We start from the raw sequence: 21,348 nt of genomic DNA, 5'->3' as shown, positions 1-21,348 counted from the left end.
TGCCAACCACCGCAAGCCTACCTAGTTCAAGCAAGCTGATGTATGTTCCACCGTAAAGACGTAGCTACCTTTCTCTGGGCGAAAATTCGAAGACTCTGGCCCGCCCTATTACGTAGTCGGCAGATGCGCTAGTGTTCTGGTTAAAGTCCTGCGCACGCCTAGGCATATCATTGGCTCCACTACCGTCATCGAACATCCTTTTCTACCGCTCATGTTTCACCGAACCTCGCCTACGGTGTGCTTTAGAGATTTTCTTACAGCTACCTACCTACCTACTATTAAATCCATCTTGGATAGAAGAATCACGAGCATGGCTATAAACGGCAAGGTGACTAATGTACGACGACTCCGGCCTTTTCTTATGTGATGTCTCGCCGGTGCTGTAGGACGCGTTGTCTGGGGCACTTGTTGAAAATTTACGAACTTGTCGGAAGTCCGGCAAAGAGCATGTTTGGTTCTAACGAGTATTTAAATGTGCTTGTCCGATATATACCTAGAGAGAAGTTGCCCGAGTGGTCTTGGTTCACCGATGAAGTGTCAAAAGTCTTGCTGTTAAAAGGGATGATTACAAGTGTGACATGAGTTGTACCGACTTACCTAGGTACTTCGTTGTTATTTGGCGGTTGCGGTTGAGAGCATTCAAAGTAGCTTCACTGATCCTCAGGTAATAGTAAACTTTCTGGAGTAGACGATCTAGTTATTATGCTTCACTACATCCGCTGTGACCATATAAACTCATTATCATATTTTTATTGATTTCATCCCGCAGGAAAAGATGGCGGGCATAAGCCACCGTTGGATGCGCAATTAGGCATCTCATGATTACGCGAGGGACAACGCGTCAGAAAACGTCGAGAAGTATCATACAAAGCTCATACAAAACTCATGCGCAAGAGCTGATTAAATGCCCTATGAACCCCGTCATTATACAACCGTGTCGATGCGTAGCACTTCCTGTCTTGCTTCTCCGCGAGGCCCAGGCAATGCACCAGGCAGGCTGGGTCTGAAGCAACCGAACTTCCATTATGTCCATCATCAGCTACGTATCATCATCACTTCATCTCGTAAGACCCTTTAACCACTGCACATAACACAAGCTTCTGGGTTCTCAATGCTGCCTGTATAGTTGTTAACATAAGCGAATTCAGGAGGCGGCGGTTTGGTTCAACTTACAAGCTAGGACGGCATCAGCGTAGATGTCATACTCACGCTCTTTGCTCTTGTCCTCCTTGTCTTCATCCTGGCTAGCCTTCTGACCATCGATAGCGGGCTCAGGAAGTTCCTCGTCCTTGATCTTCTCAGATGGTTCGGTGGCTAGGGCCTTGGGACTCTCACCCTCATCAACATCTGCCTTGAAAGGTGCAGCCTTATTCGGTGAAGCAGCCGGTCGGGTTACGGAAACAGGAGGGGGAGTAGTGCTAGGAGTCGGGATCCCATTAGGACCCGACGCCGCAAGACTGTTGCTCGAGTCCTCCCTCTTGGCATACGCAGGTCTAGACATGCCTGTGGAAGCGGAGGAGTTATAGTTTCCGGGAGGGGCTCGCTTCTTTAGGCCACCCGACTTGGCTGCGTTCGAGTCCGCAACCTTGAGAGCTTCTTGGTCTACTGTGAACTGGATGGGCGCAGCAGCAGCTTGGGTACGAAGATAGTACATGCCAGTCTTCAGGCCAAGCTTCCAACCGGTGAAATGCATGCTGGTGATCTTGCCCATAGTAGGCTCTCTCATGTGAATGTTGAGCGATTGGGACTGGTCGATGAAAGCACCACGGTCGGCGGCCATCTGGACGACAGTTCGCTGAGAAATCTCCCAGACGGTCTTGTAGAGAGCCTTGATATCCGCAGGGATGTTGGGAATGTTCTGAATCGAACCACCCTCGGCAATAATACGGTTCTTCATACCATCAGACCAGAGACCCATGTCGACCAGATCCTTCAGGAGCCAGGGGTTGACGACCTGGAACTCGCCAGCAAGGACACGACGAGAGTAGATGTTCGAGGTGTAAGGCTCGAAGCACTCGTTGTTACCTAGAATCTGGGAAGTGCTAGCCGTGGGCATAGGCGCCATCAACAAGCTGTTACGGATACCGGTCTGCTTGATCTTCTCCTTGAGGCTAGTCCAGTCCCAGAGATCTGAGGGAGTGACGTTCCACATGTCATATTGGAGGATACCCTGCGAGACAGGCGAACCCTCATAGGTGGAGTAAGGGCCATCGACCTTAGCGATATCCGAAGACGCAGTCAAAGCAGCGTGGTACATGGTCTCGAAGATCTGCTTATTCAACTGCCTGGCCTCTGGCGACTCGAAAGGCATACGTAGTGCCAAGAACGTATCGGCAAGACCCTGAACACCAAGACCGATGGGCCGGTGTCGCATGTTGCTGTTGCGGGCCTCCGGAACAGGGTAGAAGTTCACGTCGATGATTCTGTTCAGGTTGTGAACGACCACCTGGACAACCTCGTGGAGCTTCTGGAAGTCGTAGTTGCCCTCATTATAGTCAACGAACGACGGCAGCGCAAGGGATGCCAAGTTGCAGACTGCCACCTCGTCGGGGGCCGAGTACTCGACAATCTCAGTGCACAAGTTGGAACTGCGGATAGTACCGAGGTTCTTCTGGTTGCTCTTGCGGTTGCAGTGGTCCTTGTAGAGCATGAAGGGGTTGCCAGTCTCAGTCTGAGCCTCAAGGATAGCATACCATAGCTTTTGGGCCTTAATCTTCTGACGGCCGCGGCCCTCTGCCTCATACTTCTCATATAGGGCCTCAAACTCGTCGCCATAGACATCAGCTAGGCCAGGGCATTCGTTGGGACACATGAGGGTCCATTCGCCGTTCTTCTCAACACGTTTCATGAAAAGATCGGGAATCCAGAGAGCCAAAAAGAGATCACGAGCACGGACCTCCTCCTTGCCGTGGTTCTTGCGAAGATCAAGGAACTCAAAAACATCCGAGTGCCAAGGTTCAAGGTAGATGGCAAAAGCACCGGGTCTCTTGTTGCCACCCTGGTCAACGTATCTTGCAGTGTTATTGAAGACACGCAGCATGGGTACAATTCCGTTCGAGGTACCGTTGGTGCCAGCAATGTATGAACCAGTGGCACGAATGCGGTGGATGTTGAGACCAATACCACCAGCCATCTTGGAGATCATGGCACAGGTCTTGAGAGTGTCATAGATACCCTCAATGCTATCGTCCTTCATGTCAACGAGGAAGCAGGACGATAGTTGTGCTTGGGGTGTTCCAGCGTTGAAAAGTGTAGGCGAAGCATGTGTGAAATATTTGCTCGACATCAAGTTGTAGGTTTGAATAACCTTCTCTACATCGTCACCCCAGATACCAACAGCCACACGCATGATCATGTGCTGCGGTCGCTCGACGATCTTCTCATTGAGCTTGAGTAGGTATGATCGCTCCAATGTCTTGAAGCCGAAGTACTGGTAGTTGAAGTCTCTGTCATAGACAATGGCAGAGTCGAAGTCCTCCTTGTGTCTCATGACACATTCGTATGTCTCCTGGGAGATCATAGGAGAGGGCGTCCTGTTCTTAGGGTTGACATAATGGTAGAGATCACTGATGACCGAAGACCATTGCTTCTTGGTCTGCTTGTGGAGGTTTGACACTGCAATACGTGCAGCAAGGATAGCGTAGTCTGGGTGGGTAACAGTCATGTATGCGGCGGTCTCGGCTGCCTATGTGACAATTGGTTAGAGATGAAGTCTAACAGTTCAATTGATCTTGGAAACTCACGAGATCGTCAAGCTGTACTGTGGTAACACCTCCATAGACACCAGAGATAACTTTCTGGGTGATGGCAACTGGATCGACATGGTCTGTGTCTAGACCGTAACATAGCCTCGAGACACGAGCTGTGATCTTGTCGAATTGAACGCGCTCTTGGCGTCCGTCTATGCACATCTAAGTAATTGTTTCGAGTGAATAGAGAGGTTTAGCAATACATACCACGCTTCTTAACATACATCGTGAAGGTCGGGGCACTTGAGACCCGAGAGGCGGTAAAGAGAAGCGACGAAGAATTGAGGTGCGATCAAGCAAGGTTCAGATAGAAGAATTAAATTGAAAGCCACAATTGTCTGTATGCAAGTAACATGCAGATCTAATCTAATGTATGGTGTGATGTAGTGGCCCGTTCCCAAGGTCGAGATCGTGGTTGATGAACGGAAGATGTTTAGGAGAGAGAGACTTGAGCACGGTGGAGTCTTAAGTAGAAACGCGTTCCTACTAAATTGATAATTTGTGGCGCGTCTCTGAGCCAACTTAGCGCGTAAAGAAAAAACACTGAACAGCCAGAAACGGATCTCCCTCGGAACAATTCTACTTTGTTGTTAACCAATGAGTGGGTCTCCCTGGGCTGTAGCCAGCTGAAACCACTTGAGAATTAATCAGCAAGTGCTGTGTTAATGGACATGCTCTTGCTAAACCGTAGTGGCTTGTGCTACAAAACCACTTAACGCGCTGGGGGCGACGTGGATTGGCGGGGTCTTGTTACAAACGAGGCCGATGGCAGATATGCAACACTGCTTGCTCGATTTATGATTTCAGTTATATTCCTTTTCCTATAACAAGATCTTTATTGTTATTATAATTGAGAGTTTTCTCTAAAGACCTACATATCCCACCATCTCGTCGAACGCTTCTTGTTCCAATATATTTTGGCTTAAGTGGTTGCATGTGAAGCGTTTACAGTCCTATTTAAACCCCTGTTCATGCGTTTGCCCCGCACGAATTGAGTTCGCGTTATCCTTGATAAGTACGTATGCATCTATGTAAAAATGTTGCAAAAGCTGATATTTCGTACTTGAGAAAATACATAAAATTCAACTTCAAATCAGAGACGGAGATACGTAATATTTCTACTGATAAACGCACCTCGAAATTACATCGTTGCGTCAATCAATATGACTTGTCGCGTTTATGTAACATGGGTGCCCAACCCCTGCCAACCACCCCACGAAAGCACGTGCAGAAAAAGAAGCTGAGCTTACATAATTGACAGCCCAGAAATATTTAGGTACATATCGGATGTATCCTCGATAATCTCATCAACGACCGTCTAAGAACTTGGAAGCTAGTTCTTAAAAGTGACTCACCAAATCCTACCGATGTGGATCTCTTAAGCTATGAATGTTATTGGACTGAACGTATTGAGATAGACTTATTATATGCTGAAGGGTTCTATATAATCCTGCTGGGGAATGAGGTCTCGTTGAGATACTCGATTTTTAATGCTTATACGGAACTCACTCATTACTCAACTTACACGCTCTAGCGTGAGGAGTTCACCAACTATAAAGCGTTTTAATAGGGCTTACTTCTCGTCGATATCGAAAATGGCTGCCGATCCGCCAACATCTACGCTGGAGTATAAGCCACGGTATATTGATGTAAGTCATAGTGCCTAGTTTGATAATTGCAGGCCCTCATGTTGCTCATTATGAAATATGACTTTTGTAGCCAGTCTCACATTCCTTCTAACTACATCTCATTTTACACGTTTACTTAACACTTCTCTCAACTAATTTGCTGATCCTCTATTTCAGATCGGCATCAACCTAGCAGACCCAATATTCAGGGGTCAGTATCATGGTACCCAACGACACCCGGACGACCTAAGCGCCGTCGTCTCAAGAGCCCGTGAAGTCGGCTGCCACAAACTGATCATCACCGGCTCCGATTTCACCAGTTCGCGGCACGCTCTCGAGATAGCTAGAGAATACCGTGAGTAGCACGCGGATTAATACACCCTCTTAGATATACAGCATTGGACAAGCTAACTAAACTTCAGCCGGCACCGTATACACAACCGTCGGCATACACCCCTGCTCCAGCGCCATATTCAGCACCACCCACTCGCACGTAGACACCAACGGCCACACCATGCCCTGCGACACGGACCCCTCGCAGCCCGTCTCCGAAGACCACGAGCCGGACCTAGCCCGCACCACATCCATCATCTCCGAGCTGCGGGCCCTCATCGACGAAGCGCGGAGCAGCAGCAGCAGCAGCAGCACAAGGCCCAGCCCACTCGTCGCCTTCGGCGAGATCGGGCTCGACTACGACCGTCTGCACTACTGCTCGCGCAAGATCCAGCTGCACTCCTTCGCCGCGCAGCTGGACCTCGCCGCCTCGCTTCGACCCCAGCTCCCGCTGTTCCTGCACTCGCGCGCCGCGCACGCGGACTTCGTGCAGCTCCTCAAAGACAAGTTCGGGCCGAAGCTCGAGCGGCTCGAGCGCGGGGCCGTGGTCCACAGCTTCACGGGGACGGCAGAGGAGATGCGGGAGTTGATGGACTTGGGGTTGTACATCGGGACGAACGGGTGCAGCTTCAAGACGGCGGAGAACTGCGCCGTGGTGAAGGAGATTCATCTCGATCGGTTGATGTTGGAGACGGATGGTCCGTGGTGCGAGGTCCGGCCTAGTCATGAGGGGTGGAAGTATTTGATAGAGCCCCCGAAGCCGGTGGAAGCGGCGGGGACAGATGCAAATGCGAAGGCGGATGCGAAAGAAGGGGAAGTTGGTGCTAATGGCATCCCGACGGAACCAGCGAAGCAACAACCCCCTAAACCCAAACAACAGTCCAAGAAGCCGCCGAAGAAGAAGGAACCGGAGGTACCGGAGCGCTGGAAGGTAGTCAAGAAAGAGAAGTGGGTAGAGGGCGCGATGGTCAAGGGTCGCAACGAACCATGCATGATCGAGCGGATGGGGAAGATCGTCGCCGGCATCAAGGGTGTCACCGTGGAAGAGGTTTGCGAGGCTGCTTGGCGGAATACGACGAAAGTGTTTCCAGTAGACGAATAGATACTAGATATAAGATACCTAGATAACAGCATAGCCCGAGACGAAGAGAAAATAAACCAACTCATTTTGGAAAACAAGTAATATTTTCCTTATTGTATGAAGTCATCTTTGAACACTTCATTGGGGTATATAAACCTATCCGACTATTGCCTCCTTTTCTGCGAGACAGAGAGAAACGCCGAACACCATGCATGCTGTGTGACCTGATAACTTTGACCAGGGTAAAAGCACCTTTCAAAATTATACGCGTGAGAATCAATTCAAATCCCCGAACCTCTGAACCCTCTTATCCTACCGTGTCGTACCGCACCAATCGTAACGCCCTCCTCGCCCGTCAGCCATCCGGGCATCCTCTCGCCGTCCACGATGCCTGCCTCGACTAACTGGCGTACCCCAGCAAAGACATGCGAGCCATGAAGAGATATCCTGACTTGCGGCGCCCAACCTCGATCCCCTTCCTTGCCTCTCCCACCTCCGCCACCGTTATCTCCATCCTCCAAGTCTTGCGAGAGACTCATATCAAGCATGCTCTGACGCCCCTTAGACTTGCGTCTCGCCGCCACAGCCGCACCATCCTCGTCCGCCTCGTCTTCGTCGTCACTAACAACATCAGTCGGAAACGGATCCTCGATCAGCACATCCAACCTCTCAACACCCTTCCCATCATCAATCCTCGCCGCATTCCCAAACCTCGCCAGCGCAGCAACCCTCGCGCGCTTACCCTGCCTCTCATCCTCCTCCTCCGCCGGATCACCCATTCTCCTCCGCTTAGCCCTGCTCCCCCCCTCCTCCTCCTCCTCCTCCCTCCGCTCGCCCTCGCCCTCGCCGGCATCAGCACTCGCCGCGTCCGACAAAGGCGGCGTCGGAAGCAGCGTCTGCAGCGGGCTATCGGCCTTGATATCCGCCGTCGCGGTGCCCGCGTACACGCCCCAGCCGCCGGCCGCCGCGTTCGTGCGGCCCGCGCCCTTGTGCGCCAGCATCGCCGCCAGGTTCTTCGTCGCCAGGTTCGTCGACTTGAGCGCGTAGCGCTCGCGGGGGCGCGACAGCGCCTTCGGTATGCCCTCCACGACGAGCGCGCGCAGGCTCTTCGCCTCACCGGCCGCGCCGCCGCCGCTGCCGCCGCTGCCCGACGCCGATTTCGTGATGAAGATGTGCGGCGACGCGTCCGGGAACGCGACGTATATGGTGCGTGAGGCGTCGAAGCTTGTTGTGGTGTTGGAATTGGAATTGGGATTACCTGTGTTGCTGGGCCGTCCGCGGTGCCGCGTCGATACGGCTAGGTCCGTGTTGTACGGGGAGTCGATGACGAAGATGCGTAGCAGTAGGAGCGGCATGCCTTTCGGGCGATCGAAGTTGTAGTGCGCCTTGACGTCGGGGAGAACCTCGCCCTGCAGGTTCTGCAGAAAGGTCGAGGGGTGGAAGCGCGGGACGTTGAGAGATTCTTTGTCGGGCCTTTCCGGGCCTTCGGCGTCGTCCTCGTGATCGGGTGTCTTGAGGAGCTGGATCCGGTATGCGGTCCACTTGAGGCTGCCCGGGTGGTCGTATAGGTACTGCAAGTCGGCCATGGCGAGCTGGTAGAGACTCAATCCGTACCGCCAGTCGCCCTCGAGAATGCGATCAACTACCTCACGACGCCCGCCCTTGCGGGCTTGCATCGACTCGTACAGGTCTCGGAGCTCGGGAAGCGAGTGCGCGGGCGGATAGAAGTCATCCTCATCTTCATCTTCGGGGGCATCTGGTCGAAGGAGAAGCGGTGGGCACAGGGATTGGTTTCGTTCGTCTAGCCAATCTAGAACGAGGGACAGGAGGGATGATCGCGAGAGGCGATTGAGGGCTTTGATTACGGTGTTGTTCGCAGGATCGACTCGTAAAGATGAGGATAGGCGAGCAGTCGTTGGTAACGACAATCGCGCCATGGCTGCGCGAGTGGCTTTGGGTTTTTGCCTCTTTATTCTTTCAATTGAAGGTTACGATCACAAATTGGAAGCGTGGTGTATAGTTCTGAATGATTGTATTGGTTGAAAATTGAAGTGGGACACGCGACGCGTCGGGGATTTTGGTATCATCAGATAGAGCGATGTTTTTGTTATACTCTATCAATTGACTCCGTAATCACAATTACTATCGTTACTGTAAGATTATAATATTGAATGCCTCAATTAAAGTCGTGTCTCTATTTGACAAGACTATAGAGTTAAAAGTTTATCATTCAAAATCAATATTGACAGCTGGATGGTTGCCAATTGGCTGATTACATCATCACCCGATATCGATAAGCCCTCTTATGTGTTTTCGATTAGTTAATCCACCTCACCCACGTGGGCAAGAATAGAAAGACAAATTAACCCAAAGGCTTCATATCGGCCGATCAATATATAAACTCTATTCTATTATACCTACCTCGTTAACAGGTACTGTTCCGTACAAACTTAGGAATTTCAACTTCCCTTTAGGGGAACCCGTCCAGTTCCAAGGCGCATCTAGCACTTCCGCGGTAAAGCGTCGGGGGTACGGAATTATGTACATATTAGGTACTTATCGGGAAAATGCCGAAGACCCGAGCATTTTGTGTTTCGTGTAACAGAATTTGAAGAAGGCGTCGGGTGAAGCGAAGAAAACATGATGGAAGTAAACCCCACGTCTTGCACGTTACCCGATAACGGGATTAGTATAGTACGGGGTTTGTACAAGATTTGTACTTGAGCCTTGGCGAGAAATCGCGGGATGGATGCATTCGGAATTTCTGGGACCAATGGTTTAGGTCGTAACACAGCAGAGCAAGCACCACATGCATCCATCGCTTGTGTTATGTAGGTCGGTCCCTGAGAGGTAAGGTAGATCGTTCGGCTTCGAGAATTCTACGAATATGCACTAGACTAGAGCCGAACAATTATTGGTGGTATTGAATACTATAGTATTCAATATCGCTGTTACACCTGGCTGCGCTCAAGTATTCTCTGTGTATACTCTTTGTCTCGATAGCGGAAACATTGGTGACAATGGAAAATAGTAACAATTGACGTCAAGATCAAGATCGTACTTAGATCACACCATCATAGAATTGTCGATCCTGACTCGCCACCGGATCAGGGTAGGGCAGAGAGGCAATCTCAGCTTTCCTCGGTTAAACACATAGCATACTGCGTAACAAGGAACAATTACACGATAGCAACGTGAAATAAAAATTACCTGGGTATAACGTAGAAATTGAACGATTAGTTTGACGGCCTTGGCACCCTTTGGTTCTCTTCCCCTCACTGCATCGGAACTTGATTTCTAAGCAGGAGAGTAATTCGGCCTGGTCAACGATAATTAATAGGGGTCATCTCCAACCACGCACCAACATTGCAGCTAGCCATGCGTCTTACTGCGTACGCCGTTAAGATGGAGTTAAGATGGAGTGGCACTAATACAAACGTAGTACCTAACTTATAAATGCGAGAATATGAGCGGTAATGCTGTCGGGAAGCAGGTCCCGTCAATTTGGTTGAGTTCCCTAGGTATTTAATAAAAGAACACATGCAAGAAATGTTAGAATACATAGGATAGTCAGGGTCCAGACAGAACTAATAGTGGGGGTTAGTATACATACACGCAGTCGATGTGGGCGTTGTGGGAAGTCTAGAGATCTTAGTTAATTCTGATTGGCCAGGATTGATTTGCTTGACTAATAGCCCACTCGTTTGAAGCCGCCGCGGGCATTATACCCTCGGTCTAGTACGCATATGTACTGTACATGTATACGTTCATACACCCATACCGTTCAATTGATGGAACCATCTTGTCATCTCATGTGCTGCAACTTCCAACTGCAAGGGTTCGAATCAGATAATACTAATAATCAATCCATACTCCTTCTTAAATCCTCAACTTCTCCAACCCTCATCAGTAATTAACACTTTGACCAAGTTCGCCGAAATAGAATACTTAAAGATGTATGGGTACTGACTAAGATTCTACGAAGCCTCTTAAGGTTAGGAAAGAGGGGCTAGAGGGGCTCCCGGGTTTCTTTTTTTTTTCTCTGGATTTTTCCCTAAACGTCAACCGAGCGTCAGCACCTGGGCAAAGACCCATAGAGCTATCGGTCAAAATCGGCCGTATCTGACGGCGACTACCCTACATAGTACGAAGCAAACTTGGCTTTTGTCCGGCCGCTCTTTGACCCACCTGAACTTTGTACCACTTTTTGCATCTGGTAAATTCTACCATCTCGCCATTATTCCTCTAGTCAATTTCTTCTCTATTCCATCCATGACAAATCTGTCACCAACAAAGTCAACGAAGTAGACGAACCGAGTCGTCGTATACCATTTACATCTATATCGAAATTTTCTGTAAGAGGCCGAGATATATCGAAAACATCGATTCGAGTTTACAGAATATCCGTATCCAAAGCCCTCGAGGGGCCAACCGAGAAAGCATCATAGAAAAGATGCCGCCCAGTTATTCCAGTCGGCGCGGCCAAGCCGTGAACGTGTCGCAGTTATTACAGGACCTCAATAGGGTTCCAGAGCAGCCCCAAGTCTCGGAGGAAAACTTGCGAAGTCTCGATGAGGAACTTGCTATGTTCACGAACACCAATTTCATCGACTGGGACGCCAATGAGAGTCAACAACAGCAGCAACGACAGCCGCAGGAAGCGGCTCCTAGCGTCATAGAGACACAAGTGTCGACTTCGCCTACGGAAGAAGAATCTATGGGAGGAGAGCTGGCAGGATTTGACTTCAATCTACCAGGTTAGTAAATATTTTATTGTTGTCCTGTCTTTTTGCTCGTTCTATTATTTCATTATTCAATATCACCAAGCAAAAAGCCAAAACTCGCCAAAATCAATCTACAATGGTCGGTTGTGCTATTCCTTCCCCGCATTACTCATTGCGATGCGGCGTTGCACAATTGCACAATGGTGTGCCGTGTGTGCGCCTTTCGAAGGGTCTTTCAACAGCCTCGCTCAGCAGTTCGTGCCTGGTTGGCACTGGCCGACGCATGCCTCCAATAGCCAGATAGCCTATGGTCTTGTGTGGGATGGAGGCGGCGCCTTGCCTGCAACATCCAAGTCGGTGGAAGATTGGATTGGGGATGGGGACCCGCATCCCACCAAGCGGAGGTCTTCGCCTTATCACAGGCTCGCTCGATGTGGCCCTCATCAATCCTGCCCCACTAAGCTTCCATCCATGCTCGAGCGTTGATTGGTGCCGGCTACTCCATGTTGCATTTGGATTGCAGCGATCGGTGGGTTTAGGTGCCTGCTGCTATGGTCGCGAAAGACTACCCTGCTATGGCGCAATCGAGCTATGGTGCACTATGGTGCAATATCCCGTGATCTTTCGTGATCTGGGGAGCTCCCTTTTCGAGATGAAGAGAGAACCCAGTCCATCAAGCCCCGTTGTCGAGAGTTCGCAACATGGCTTGATTTTATACTCTCTACCGACACTAAGTCGTCATCGATGATGTGTAGCACCTCAGATAATCATTGTCATTCGTATGTTTTGTATTTGTCAATTGGGACACAGTTTTAACCTCGCGTTATGTCTTCAGGCGATTTCAACGGTTTTGACTTTCATCCTTATTCTACGCCAAACGTCTCGGGCTTCTCAGACAATTTGGGAAACTTGCAACCAATTCAGCCATCTCCAACTTTCCCACCCAATGGCTCGGCTTCCAGCACCTACGGCCAGTCAGTGCCGCAGACGGGGGAGAAGCGTAAATCTACTGATCCCGTCGCCCCTCCTCGACGACAGCTTTCCTTTGAGGAGCAGTCGCGTCTAGCCGCGGAAGAGGACAAGCGGAGGCGGAACACGGCCGCCAGCGCAAGGTTTCGCGTTAAGAAGAAGGCTCGTGAGCAAGCACTCGAGAAGCGCGAGAAGGAGCTTAGCGACAAAGTCGGCACACTGGAAGGTCGCATTCAAACTCTAGAGACGGAGAACAAATGGTTAAGAGAGCTCGTCATGGAAAAGACCGGCGGAAACGAAAATATCATCTCCACGTTATTGGAGAAGCATAATGAGAAGACGCCTGGCGCAAAGGAAAAGGAAAGCGATGCGAAGGCAGAAGCTGAGAAAGCCTCATAACATACGCGGCATAACGAGATACCTTTCCATTGTTTGAAACATTCACGATGGCGTTCAGGGGTTATCAATATGGACTATGCGCCATTGGAGGGGGGCTACGATTTTGGGGATATATCATGTCTGATTTTGAGACCAACTTTTGACGAGGCTTACGGGTCTAATATACGATTTACGGGTAATGTCCCGGCTACGGTGTAAAAGCTTATCTGACCTCTCTCTACTTGGTATATTTGTGTTGCTGTAATGTGACACTTCTATATTATTGCTAATGCATCGTCTTGCTCTCGGGTATGACAATCAATATGGTTTTAAGCGATCGAGGGCGTATGAGGCTCGATCAACCAATGTGTGATTCACATACAGTCGGCTTGTCTGGCGTCCTCACCGGCACTTGGTCAGAGCCCCAGAAAATCATGGTTGTCTATCTCCGGATCTTTGTTAACATTCCGACAGATCCGCCACTAACCACCCTGGGCCGAGGGTTTTTGACCCTGCTTACAAATCTACTATTATATTGCATACTATACAGTTTGGGCTTAGTGTTGCGGATGGTCTTTGACCTGTCTATCAGTAAACCCGATTCCTTGAGACCCACCACAGCTGCACGGAAAAGTTGTTGAACAACGAAAGGCATATTTGCGGTCAAGGCAAGATGACAAATTGGATATGTAAAGGCCGCACGGTACCATTTAAGTACTACATGTGGTCTGGCGGTTATCAGTTGATGTATTTGTTGGTTCACTACATGTAGGTAGTCCTAATATGTATAATACATACTATGCATGTGCGTTCCCGTATGGCATGTACCTGTCGTATAACTCTATGTATACATTAACCCTCGAAATCGTAACTTTTCATATTTCATGATCAATAACTCATCCCCAAGGTCACGCTGTACTTGATACAATTGCATAGGTAGTACGTAGGTAGGGAGGTATGTTCCAACCCCTATTCCCGAACTACCTAACTAGAGGCTTGAGCCTGAGCTCTTTTCGCCTTCAGGGCGTCGAGCCGCTGCTTGTTCCTCCGGCCCAAGATGCGCAGCGTATTCTGCCGCTCAATCTCGGCCATCTCGTTCCAGTTGGCGATGCGGCTCATAGTGCCGTCCTCGTTGACGACCAGCGGACCCACTACACAGGTGTCAATACGGTGCATAGGATAGGTAATCAACTCAACTTGAAGGATGCATTATGTAGGATGTATGTGTAGGTAGGCATTTAGGGACAAGAATAAGCAAGAGAAAAGGGGGGAGGTTGTGACTTACGGTGGTCTAGCTTGACGCCTTCGCCGCCGACGAGCAGCTGCGTCGCATCATCTGTGTCCGGTGCCGGGAGCGGTAGGGGCGCCTGGTGAGACGAGGCCTCGCTTTGCTCGGTCCCGCTGTGTTGTGTTTGGGTGGGTGCCGTCTCTTGTGAGTTGGCGCCAGTGTTTGGGTTTGCTGCTGATGACATGGCTCTTTGTGATAGTGGGCGAAGTGAAGGATGGTAGAGTTGACGTGTGGTGCTGCTGCTCAGGATTCTGAGAGGTGATCGCTGAAGAAGAATTCTTACCATTTAGTTGTTTGCTAATGGTTTGTCTATATGATCATTAGGTATCCTAGACGATTTATTTATTAAGCTTTCTGAAAGTTATACTGAGAATTTCAATATTCAGACTTTCATAAATGGGTTGCAGTTGATGGATCTAGAGACTTCATAGAAGGTTCCAGTTAGCTCCCTGGCTAAGACACACGGACCACTTGCCGAATAATTATTCGGAAAATGGGAACAGATCAAACCTTCCATCATGTTCATCAACATCATAAAAATGTAATACTGGAAAGAACGAGACAATTAACTCTTGTGAAGTTAACCCACCTGCATACTTCATACACTTATGAATTTTAAGCTGTTACCTTTTTGTCTGATGTCACTGTCTACGATGTCCTTTTCTGGAGGTTTAATAACCCCGCCAAGTTTGACGTTCGCTATTTGGTAACCATATACATCAAGTCAACATCCATCACGACTTTCATCAATTATCCCCATAATTATCGGAATAGAGATCGTTTATATTGGAAATAAGAACATGCATGTACTGGTCTAAAAAGTACCTTGGGCGAGGCTCTGTAGTTACTCTGCTCTCGTAGGGAGAGCTTTCCTACAGACATGGCGCTTTTAACAACCGACAGCGCCTACTCGAAGATTAAATAAAAAAGAAGCCTGGAAGTTGCAATTGGTATGAGTTTATGTAAGATACGAACAGCTAATTCCATCTATTTCCTACGCTTACGGGTATTACTTTTCTCTCATCTTTCAATAGACGGTAATTGATTACAATCACTCGTTCGAATATCAAACATTCTTGGTGATATTTCTTTCTTTATTGGAGTCCATTTGATAGACAGTCTTTACCTATACATATCCATTTGCAATACTTATCTAGTCGCCAAAATGGGTGCCGTCCAGTCTTCAACCAAAAGCGCCGCCCTTGCCGGCAAGGCGTTCCGCAGCATGAGCGAGCAATTCAAAATTCTCATGAAACGCTTGCGGTACCAGGCTGGGTTTCCGTCCCAAGATCCCACCAGGACCTACTGGAAAGACGACCCTCCCTTCCCAGACATCGTTCAGCTTCGCATGATGCCGCCATCAAACAGGACCGAAATCGTCATTATAGGTAGCGGCATCTCTGCCGCAGCCATTGCCTGGTCGTACCTGGAAGAGTGCAGTCGCTCAGGTAATTGGCGCCGTGTCGTCGTCTTAGAATCCCGCGATCTTTGCGGCGGTGCCACGTCACGCAATGGTGGGCATATGAAGATCGTACCTCACGAACAATTCGACCAACTGCGAAGATCTCATGGAGTCGAGCGAGCCGCCGCGATCATAAAGTTCCAGCTATCTCATATTCCATTATTGATGGAATTATGCGAAAACAAGGGATGGAATATCGCCGAGTGCCGTGAAGTTGACACCGTAGACTACTTTCTTACAGACGAAGAACGCGACAGTGCTTTCGCTAAAGTGGATGCCATCCAGAAATACATACCGGAGTTAAAGTATACCAAGTTTGACGCACACACAGTGCAGGAAGTAAGCGCCGCTTCACAACCTGCCTTTCTGCGTTTCACGAGAATGGTAATAAAAACTGATAGTACTAATATAATTATAGGAATTCAAGGTCAACAAAAATGTCAGGGGTGCTTTATTGTATCGTGCCGGAGCAATACATCCCTACAGATTCGTAAGTTGTGTATGGGACGAACTTCTTCGGAAGTATAAGCACGACATTTACATCAGGACCAACGCAACGGTCTTGAGTGTACGGGCACTGAGAGGTCGGTCTTATGCCTTCGAAGTCGTCGCCGACGAGTTATTCAACCGCACATGGGAGTGTAACCATGTCGTACATGCTACGAATGCTTTCGCAACCGAGCTCGTACCGGGCCTGCGAGGCAGATTAACCGGCGTCCTCGGAATGGTGTCTATGATGAGACCAGGCAAACTCTACGCTTACTCAGACCCCATGAAATCGTGGCACATCTTCTACGGCCACGCGTGTGATTATGCTATGCAACGGCCTACGGTCGACGGGAGACAGGGAGACGTCATCTTCGGCGGAGGCTGCTCGCGCTCCGGGGGTCAAGGAGCAAACACGCCCGGTGTATGGGATGAAAGCAGGCTTGAACCCTTACCATTAGCACACCTACGAGGAATTCTCCCCACAATCTTCCGGAATCCGTAGGCAGGACACTGGAAGACCCTATTACAATGGTCTGGAATCATAGCACTCACGGGAGACCAACTTCCCTTCGTCGGAAGGCTAGATTTTAGCCTGACTGGCCGCAAGCCCGCTGTTAGCGAGGCAATGTATCCAAATCACAATCCCGGCGAGTGGATCTGCGCTGGTTACAACGGCGACGGCTTGATGTTGGCCTGGCTTTGCGGCACGGCACTGGGCGTCATGCTCGCACAACGCGAGAAGGTCGACCAGCCAAAGGTTGTGGGAAGACCTGCAGGGCCTCTTGATGCATGGTTCCCCTCCGAGCTGTATCCGACGTCGAAAAGAGTCCGGAAGGCCACCCTGATGAACCTTGGCCTTCGTTTCTTCTGGGCTATGCTTTCCAGACGCGCTGTCCAGCCGGTCTTCGACGACGACGACGTGGATTCCACGGCGTCTGATCCAGCCATCCTGCCAATGTTCGGGTAGGTACCATTCTATGGTATGCCTGCCTTCTAAGCCATACGCGAGGGCAGCTCTGTGAATAGCTAGGATAGCGATAATCTTTTGATCAAGGCGAAATTTTCAGTTCTGTTTGGGTTCTAGGGGAGTCTTGTCAGCTGCAAAGGTCTACGGGCTGAACTGTGCATCCATGTACCATAGCGTTGTCGGATATAGATAATTAACAGCGGATGATTGCTTACATATCCAGGTTGTTTTATTAGGTGTCAACATTAGTGTGGTTTTGCATATCAAGCAATAGGGAAAAAAATGATTTTGCGAAGGGGTTAAAATATAGGAGGCTTTTATTTTGACTCGATAACAAATGGGACAGGTTGTGATGGAAAGTGAGAAGAAGTAGCGATGAGAAAAAAAGAAAGGAAAAGAAAACCAAAAAAAGGCAAAAAGCTCAGCGGAATACTGGAAGCTGTGGTCCTCGAATCACCGAAGTCCGCCATACTTCCCCAGCATCGTCGATGTGGAGTATTGACCGCCTACGAAAAACCCTTACATAGTATATAGCGGCGGGGTTTTTACTGACCTACACTCCTAACCGTTGCGCCATATGCGGGCCCTGGCCAATCGGTCAGGAGGCTCTTGTTGGTCCATGTCTCATGCTGGTATTATTCTATTATTTAAACCTTGGTCCGGGAGTGAGTCACGGGTCACGGGGCCCGGGGAACGCGTCGTACGCGTGGGTGTCCCGGCGCGACGGTTGGTGACGGTGCGGATTGTAGTTGGTGCTTTGGCCACGTGATATTTCGTCCTGTCGTCGTAGTTTCATGGCACGATGGTTATGTGCTTAAGCAAGTTACTTGAATCGATGCTGCTTCGAGGCTCAGGGGTAAAATCGTATTTCCTATCGCCTCGACCTCGACCCCTTTCCATGTCTACCTAGTTGCATCAAGTTGGGTATGATTAAGCGGCTCTCAGAGCACCTCCGTCCACAATTGTCATCTTGAATTAACAAATCATTCCAGCATAGGGATTTTGAGAGAATGTGAGTAGGCATATACCTGTCTCCTTTTCTTCTCGGCGGCACCAAGCTACCAATATCCAAGCAATATTTACACGAACTGAAAGTACATACATAACCTGGGACAAGTACTTCCAGATAATTTCACCACCTCTCCAGTCCAAGTGCCTTTGCCTTCGCTTTCGTCTTCCACGAACCGCCCTACTCCAGAGCGGCAGCGGCCGCGGCCGCGGCGTTCTTCTCCGCCTGCGCGACGGCGAAGGCGTTGACGAGGGCCGGGTACCAGACGTCCATCATCTTGGTGTCGCCGGCCTTGTTCGGGTGCACGCCGTCGCGCAGGTCGCTCGCGGCGCTGAAGCCCGTGTACTGGTCGACGACCCAGATCGGCGACTCCGTCGCGTTGAGCCCCTCGGCCCACGCCGGGATCGCCTGGTTCAGGCTCTGGATCTGCGCGTTGTAGCTGCCGAGGCCGATGGGGATGATTTGGGCCACCTGTTTTTTGGTTGGGGGTTTTTGCGATTAGCTGGAAACGTCGTTTAAGAACTTGGCTGTAATCTGGGTAGGGTTACACAAGATGAATAGGGGGGGTGAGTGGACCCGTCTGCCAGCTGGTATCACCTGACAACATCTTACTTGACGATGTGCATGCCCAAGGAGAATTTAAAAAGGGAGAGGGGGCGCAGTGAGCATGGCTTGGAGATGGCTTACGATGATCTTCATGTTCGGGTTGCTGTCCCTCATAACTCCTACTAGCGTCGTAAAAGCCGCGAGGATATCAGTGACGGCCTTGTTCTGCTGTACGATGTCGTTGGTTCCGAGGTGCATGGTAATGACATCGGCCGGGTTGGTCTGGAGCCAGCCGACTAGCTGCTTCCTATTCGCAATGTCGATGGCCAAGAAACCGGAGTGACCCTCATTGTCGCGGTCATATGTGGTGTCTCCGCAGTTGTTTTCCGTCTTGCCGGATCCCACCCAGTCGACGGATCCCCATTCGGTGGGCTTCAGTTTCTCCCAGAGCAGAGCTCTCCAGCAGATAATCTCAGTCTACATGTTTGGATACGGGGTATTAGTATCCATAATTTATTTCCAGGATATTATAATTTAGAAATATGCGACTAACTGTCAACATGTTAGCTGTAGTACCAGGGCGTCGAGAGTGAAAACCACAACACACGTTCTCACATACCAATGCTATCTCCAAACGGCTTAAGACGTAGTTAGCTAAGATGTTATGGTGCTCAAATAATTTACTAGGAAGCAACTTACCATATATCGCAGAGTAGCATTCTGAGCGACAGCAGCGCTCAGAAGCGTGGCAAAGGGGAGGAACTTGCTGCAAAGCATTATGACTAGGTACCTATAAAATGATTTGGACAGAGATTTGGAACAGAATAGACGATTTTCCTCGGTTGAACGTTATTCTCAGTCTGGCTTATATAGTTGCCAGCTCTGTTCTTATCATGGCTGTGGCATAGGGGGTAGATTATACGCCCTGTGTCCCTCTTGGATTCCCACTGAGAGAACGGCTAAATTAAAGGGCTGCATTATCTCCTATACAACAGAATCAATGTAGGTGCCTAAATTGACCGTTACTACGAATATGCGGAATGGCGTCCTACCTTACGGAGTCGATCATTCCGAGCTTACGGAGGCTATTGGAGGCTATGGAGGCCTATTGGCGGAGTTTCCTTTCAGCCGGGTTCATGGCCACATGGCTTCCACGTGGAATATAGTCCCTTACACCCTGATCATGTAGGAAATTGGCAAACTGAGTTTGTAGATTCGAGAAACGGGATATGATACCTTAAATTTTCAATATATCCGCCTGAAACCATTAAACAGGCCCAGCTTCTTGATTCGCCAATTTGAGGGCTTTCCCATATTGAAATAATTGAATCCTACCAAATATAGCATCCCACGTGTTTTCCCCAACACGATCTCCCTGAAACGTAGTTAACTACAGGGGCTATGAATAGATCTTTGGGTCTTGATACGGTGGCTCTGAATATTCTGGTATAATTCCGAATGCAGTCTAAACTACCTACGTGACCAAGGACGACATCTCGTTAGGATACGGTATATCGTGATATTTCTGGTTATGAATAACATATTGCGTACTGCAGGATCAAAAGCAACGCCCCCTGCTTGGCCGTCGCCTCCGGGCCCTGCACACCCTCTATGGTCTTAATAAAGCAGCCATCTCTGGGCACGCCTGGATATCCTCGGAGAAGCGTCCGCCTAGGTCCTTGATAACCTCGCACCTCTCGTCCATCGTAAGCGCGTTTCGCAGGCCCAAACTCTGCGGGTACAGCCCTTCCCACCCCTGACTCGTATCGAGCATCCACACACCGCCGCTCGTCGGAAAGCCGACCTCGAGGCTCACCTTCTTCGTCGGCTTCACACAATCATCCATGGCGTCGCACCAGTTGATATGCTCGGGCCATTGTGGCGGCAGCTGCCAGAAACTTGCGCCGTGCATGCGCAGGCGCGTGCAGAACGCGTCCTCGTCCGCCTGTTCGAGCGCGCGGGCGGTGTCCCGGAAGCGGTCAATACCCAGAGAAGACATCTCTACGGGCGTGAGCTCTTTGATCCACACGCCGCCGTCCTGCCAGCAAGCGACCTTGCCGTAGTCGAGGCTGTAGCGCTTGAGAGGCTCGAATGGCTCAACGGGGGCGGGGAGTTCAGGGCCTGGGATCTTGGGGATGGGCCATTCAGATTCATCGTTCCAGGAAGGAGATAATGTGGGTGTTTGGTAGAAGGGGACACCATTTTGGTAGAAGTAGAAGGCAGCGCCGGCGAGGGACAGGAGAGTAAGGATGGCGAGAACGGGTTTGGAGGTGCGCGTCCAGCTAGATTTACTGGACTTGGCGTCCGTGGTAAGACGTGCATGCATTTCGGCCTTGGTAGCTTTTTCATCAGCAAAGGAACACATGATTGCCAAATGAGTTGTTGTAATTTGGGATGTAATGGTCAATCTGATTACTGATGTTTGTAGCATAAGTACAGATTTATAACGACGTGGTGTACAGCCACAAATCGCATTTTCTTGGCACGCTTTGTACTACGTAGTACCTACTGTTGGGTGATTTATGTACCCCTAGGTAGGTAGGTAGTCAGAGGGATTACGGCGTTCGCTGTATTATAGCAGTGGCCAGGCAACATCTTGACGACCCTCCCGAAAATCGATTTCAATGATGTGGCCGCAGCAGACTTTTTTTGACCACCAACATTAAACAATAAGTATTAGAACTGGACTTAGGTCAGTGTAGTATATACACTAAATTAATAAAAT

At 49.7% G+C, this 21,348-nt stretch overlaps 8 protein-coding genes across 8 annotated transcripts; 3 read left to right on the top strand and 5 right to left on the bottom strand.

Moving 5' to 3' along the window:
* Window positions 1-733: 733 nt before the first annotated feature.
* On the bottom strand, window positions 734-4,227 carry F4807DRAFT_440099 (ribonucleoside-diphosphate reductase large chain). The gene is made up of 4 exons (XM_047999267.1): window positions 3,957-4,227; window positions 3,744-3,901; window positions 1,174-3,685; window positions 734-1,118 (listed from the first exon to the last, which is right to left on the bottom strand). The coding sequence occupies exons 1-4, from the start codon at window positions 3,973-3,975 to the stop codon at window positions 1,075-1,077; spliced, it is 2,733 nt and encodes a 910-aa protein (XP_047850679.1). The 5' UTR covers window positions 3,976-4,227; the 3' UTR covers window positions 734-1,074.
* Window positions 4,228-5,344: 1,117 nt separating this feature from the next.
* On the top strand, window positions 5,345-6,812 carry F4807DRAFT_453583 (uncharacterized protein; the record flags this gene model as incomplete). Its single annotated transcript, XM_048000479.1, has 3 exons — window positions 5,345-5,398; window positions 5,555-5,732; window positions 5,800-6,812. 3 exons carry the CDS (start codon window positions 5,345-5,347, stop codon window positions 6,810-6,812), a joined length of 1,245 nt encoding a protein of 414 aa, XP_047850678.1.
* Window positions 6,813-6,897: 85 nt separating this feature from the next.
* F4807DRAFT_239528 (CHL4-domain-containing protein) lies at window positions 6,898-9,142 on the bottom strand. Its single transcript, XM_047994266.1, has one exon. The coding sequence runs from the start codon at window positions 8,726-8,728 to the stop codon at window positions 7,073-7,075; it is 1,656 nt and encodes a 551-aa protein (XP_047850677.1). The 5' UTR covers window positions 8,729-9,142; the 3' UTR covers window positions 6,898-7,072.
* A 1,448-nt stretch (window positions 9,143-10,590) lies between these two features.
* F4807DRAFT_440091 (uncharacterized protein) lies at window positions 10,591-13,587 on the top strand. The gene is made up of 3 exons (XM_047999266.1): window positions 10,591-11,548; window positions 12,351-13,277; window positions 13,337-13,587. Exons 1-2 carry the CDS (start codon window positions 11,245-11,247, stop codon window positions 12,881-12,883), a joined length of 837 nt encoding a protein of 278 aa, XP_047850676.1. The 5' UTR covers window positions 10,591-11,244; the 3' UTR covers window positions 12,884-13,277; window positions 13,337-13,587.
* Window positions 13,588-14,675, bottom strand: F4807DRAFT_440088 (uncharacterized protein). Its single transcript, XM_047999265.1, has 2 exons — window positions 14,148-14,675; window positions 13,588-14,013 (listed from the first exon to the last, which is right to left on the bottom strand). Exons 1-2 carry the CDS (start codon window positions 14,434-14,436, stop codon window positions 13,847-13,849), a joined length of 456 nt encoding a protein of 151 aa, XP_047850675.1. The 5' UTR covers window positions 14,437-14,675; the 3' UTR covers window positions 13,588-13,846.
* Window positions 14,676-17,323, top strand: F4807DRAFT_440085 (FAD dependent oxidoreductase-domain-containing protein). Its single transcript, XM_047999264.1, has 3 exons — window positions 14,676-15,112; window positions 15,185-15,951; window positions 16,031-17,323. Exons 2-3 carry the CDS (start codon window positions 15,316-15,318, stop codon window positions 16,601-16,603), a joined length of 1,209 nt encoding a protein of 402 aa, XP_047850674.1. The 5' UTR covers window positions 14,676-15,112; window positions 15,185-15,315; the 3' UTR covers window positions 16,604-17,323.
* A 444-nt stretch (window positions 17,324-17,767) lies between these two features.
* Window positions 17,768-19,576, bottom strand: F4807DRAFT_440077 (carbohydrate esterase family 3 protein). Its single transcript, XM_047999263.1, has 4 exons — window positions 19,323-19,576; window positions 19,244-19,261; window positions 18,765-19,100; window positions 17,768-18,548 (listed from the first exon to the last, which is right to left on the bottom strand). Exons 1-4 carry the CDS (start codon window positions 19,398-19,400, stop codon window positions 18,258-18,260), a joined length of 723 nt encoding a protein of 240 aa, XP_047850673.1. The 5' UTR covers window positions 19,401-19,576; the 3' UTR covers window positions 17,768-18,257.
* Window positions 19,577-19,816: 240 nt separating this feature from the next.
* F4807DRAFT_440075 (uncharacterized protein) lies at window positions 19,817-21,158 on the bottom strand. The gene has a single exon (XM_047999262.1). The coding sequence runs from the start codon at window positions 21,052-21,054 to the stop codon at window positions 20,233-20,235; it is 822 nt and encodes a 273-aa protein (XP_047850672.1). The 5' UTR covers window positions 21,055-21,158; the 3' UTR covers window positions 19,817-20,232.
* Window positions 21,159-21,348: the final 190 nt, after the last annotated feature.

The sequence above is a fragment of the Annulohypoxylon truncatum genome, assembly GCF_022578515.1.
Source record: "Annulohypoxylon truncatum strain CBS 140777 unplaced genomic scaffold F4807scaffold_36, whole genome shotgun sequence".
Taxonomy (NCBI): Eukaryota; Fungi; Ascomycota; class Sordariomycetes; order Xylariales; family Hypoxylaceae; genus Annulohypoxylon; species Annulohypoxylon truncatum.
This window is presented reverse-complemented; position numbering and strand designations above follow the sequence as displayed.

What these genes read in the sequence shown, in the direction of transcription:
- F4807DRAFT_440091 (XM_047999266.1), top strand. Translation starts at nt 11,245, where the DNA reads ATGCCGCCCAGTTATTCCAGTCGGCGCGGCCAAGCCGTGAACGTGTCG. An exon ending in ATTTGACTTCAATCTACCAG is followed by an intron (nt 11,549 to 12,350) that starts GTTAGTAAATAT and finishes TTATGTCTTCAG; the next exon opens with GCGATTTCAACGGTTTTGAC.
- F4807DRAFT_440088 (XM_047999265.1), bottom strand. Translation starts at nt 14,436, where the DNA reads ATGGTAAGAATTCTTCTTCAGCGATCACCTCTCAGAATCCTGAGCAGC. An exon ending in AGGCGTCAAGCTAGACCACC is followed by an intron (nt 14,014 to 14,147) that starts GTAAGTCACAAC and finishes ACACCTGTGTAG; the next exon opens with TGGGTCCGCTGGTCGTCAAC.
- F4807DRAFT_440077 (XM_047999263.1), bottom strand. Translation starts at nt 19,400, where the DNA reads ATGCTTTGCAGCAAGTTCCTCCCCTTTGCCACGCTTCTGAGCGCTGCT. An exon ending in ACCCGAACATGAAGATCATC is followed by an intron (nt 18,549 to 18,764) that starts GTAAGCCATCTC and finishes ACCAAAAAACAG; the next exon opens with GTGGCCCAAATCATCCCCAT.
- F4807DRAFT_440099 (XM_047999267.1), bottom strand. An exon ending in CAGTACAGCTTGACGATCTC is followed by an intron (nt 3,686 to 3,743) that starts GTGAGTTTCCAA and finishes ATTGTCACATAG; the next exon opens with GCAGCCGAGACCGCCGCATA. An exon ending in CGCTGATGCCGTCCTAGCTT is followed by an intron (nt 1,119 to 1,173) that starts GTAAGTTGAACC and finishes ACAACTATACAG; the next exon opens with GCAGCATTGAGAACCCAGAA.
- F4807DRAFT_440085 (XM_047999264.1), top strand. Translation starts at nt 15,316, where the DNA reads ATGGGTGCCGTCCAGTCTTCAACCAAAAGCGCCGCCCTTGCCGGCAAG. An exon ending in ACGCACACACAGTGCAGGAA is followed by an intron (nt 15,952 to 16,030) that starts GTAAGCGCCGCT and finishes ATATAATTATAG; the next exon opens with GAATTCAAGGTCAACAAAAA.
- F4807DRAFT_440075 (XM_047999262.1), bottom strand. Translation starts at nt 21,054, where the DNA reads ATGCTACAAACATCAGTAATCAGATTGACCATTACATCCCAAATTACA.
- F4807DRAFT_239528 (XM_047994266.1), bottom strand. Translation starts at nt 8,728, where the DNA reads ATGGCGCGATTGTCGTTACCAACGACTGCTCGCCTATCCTCATCTTTA.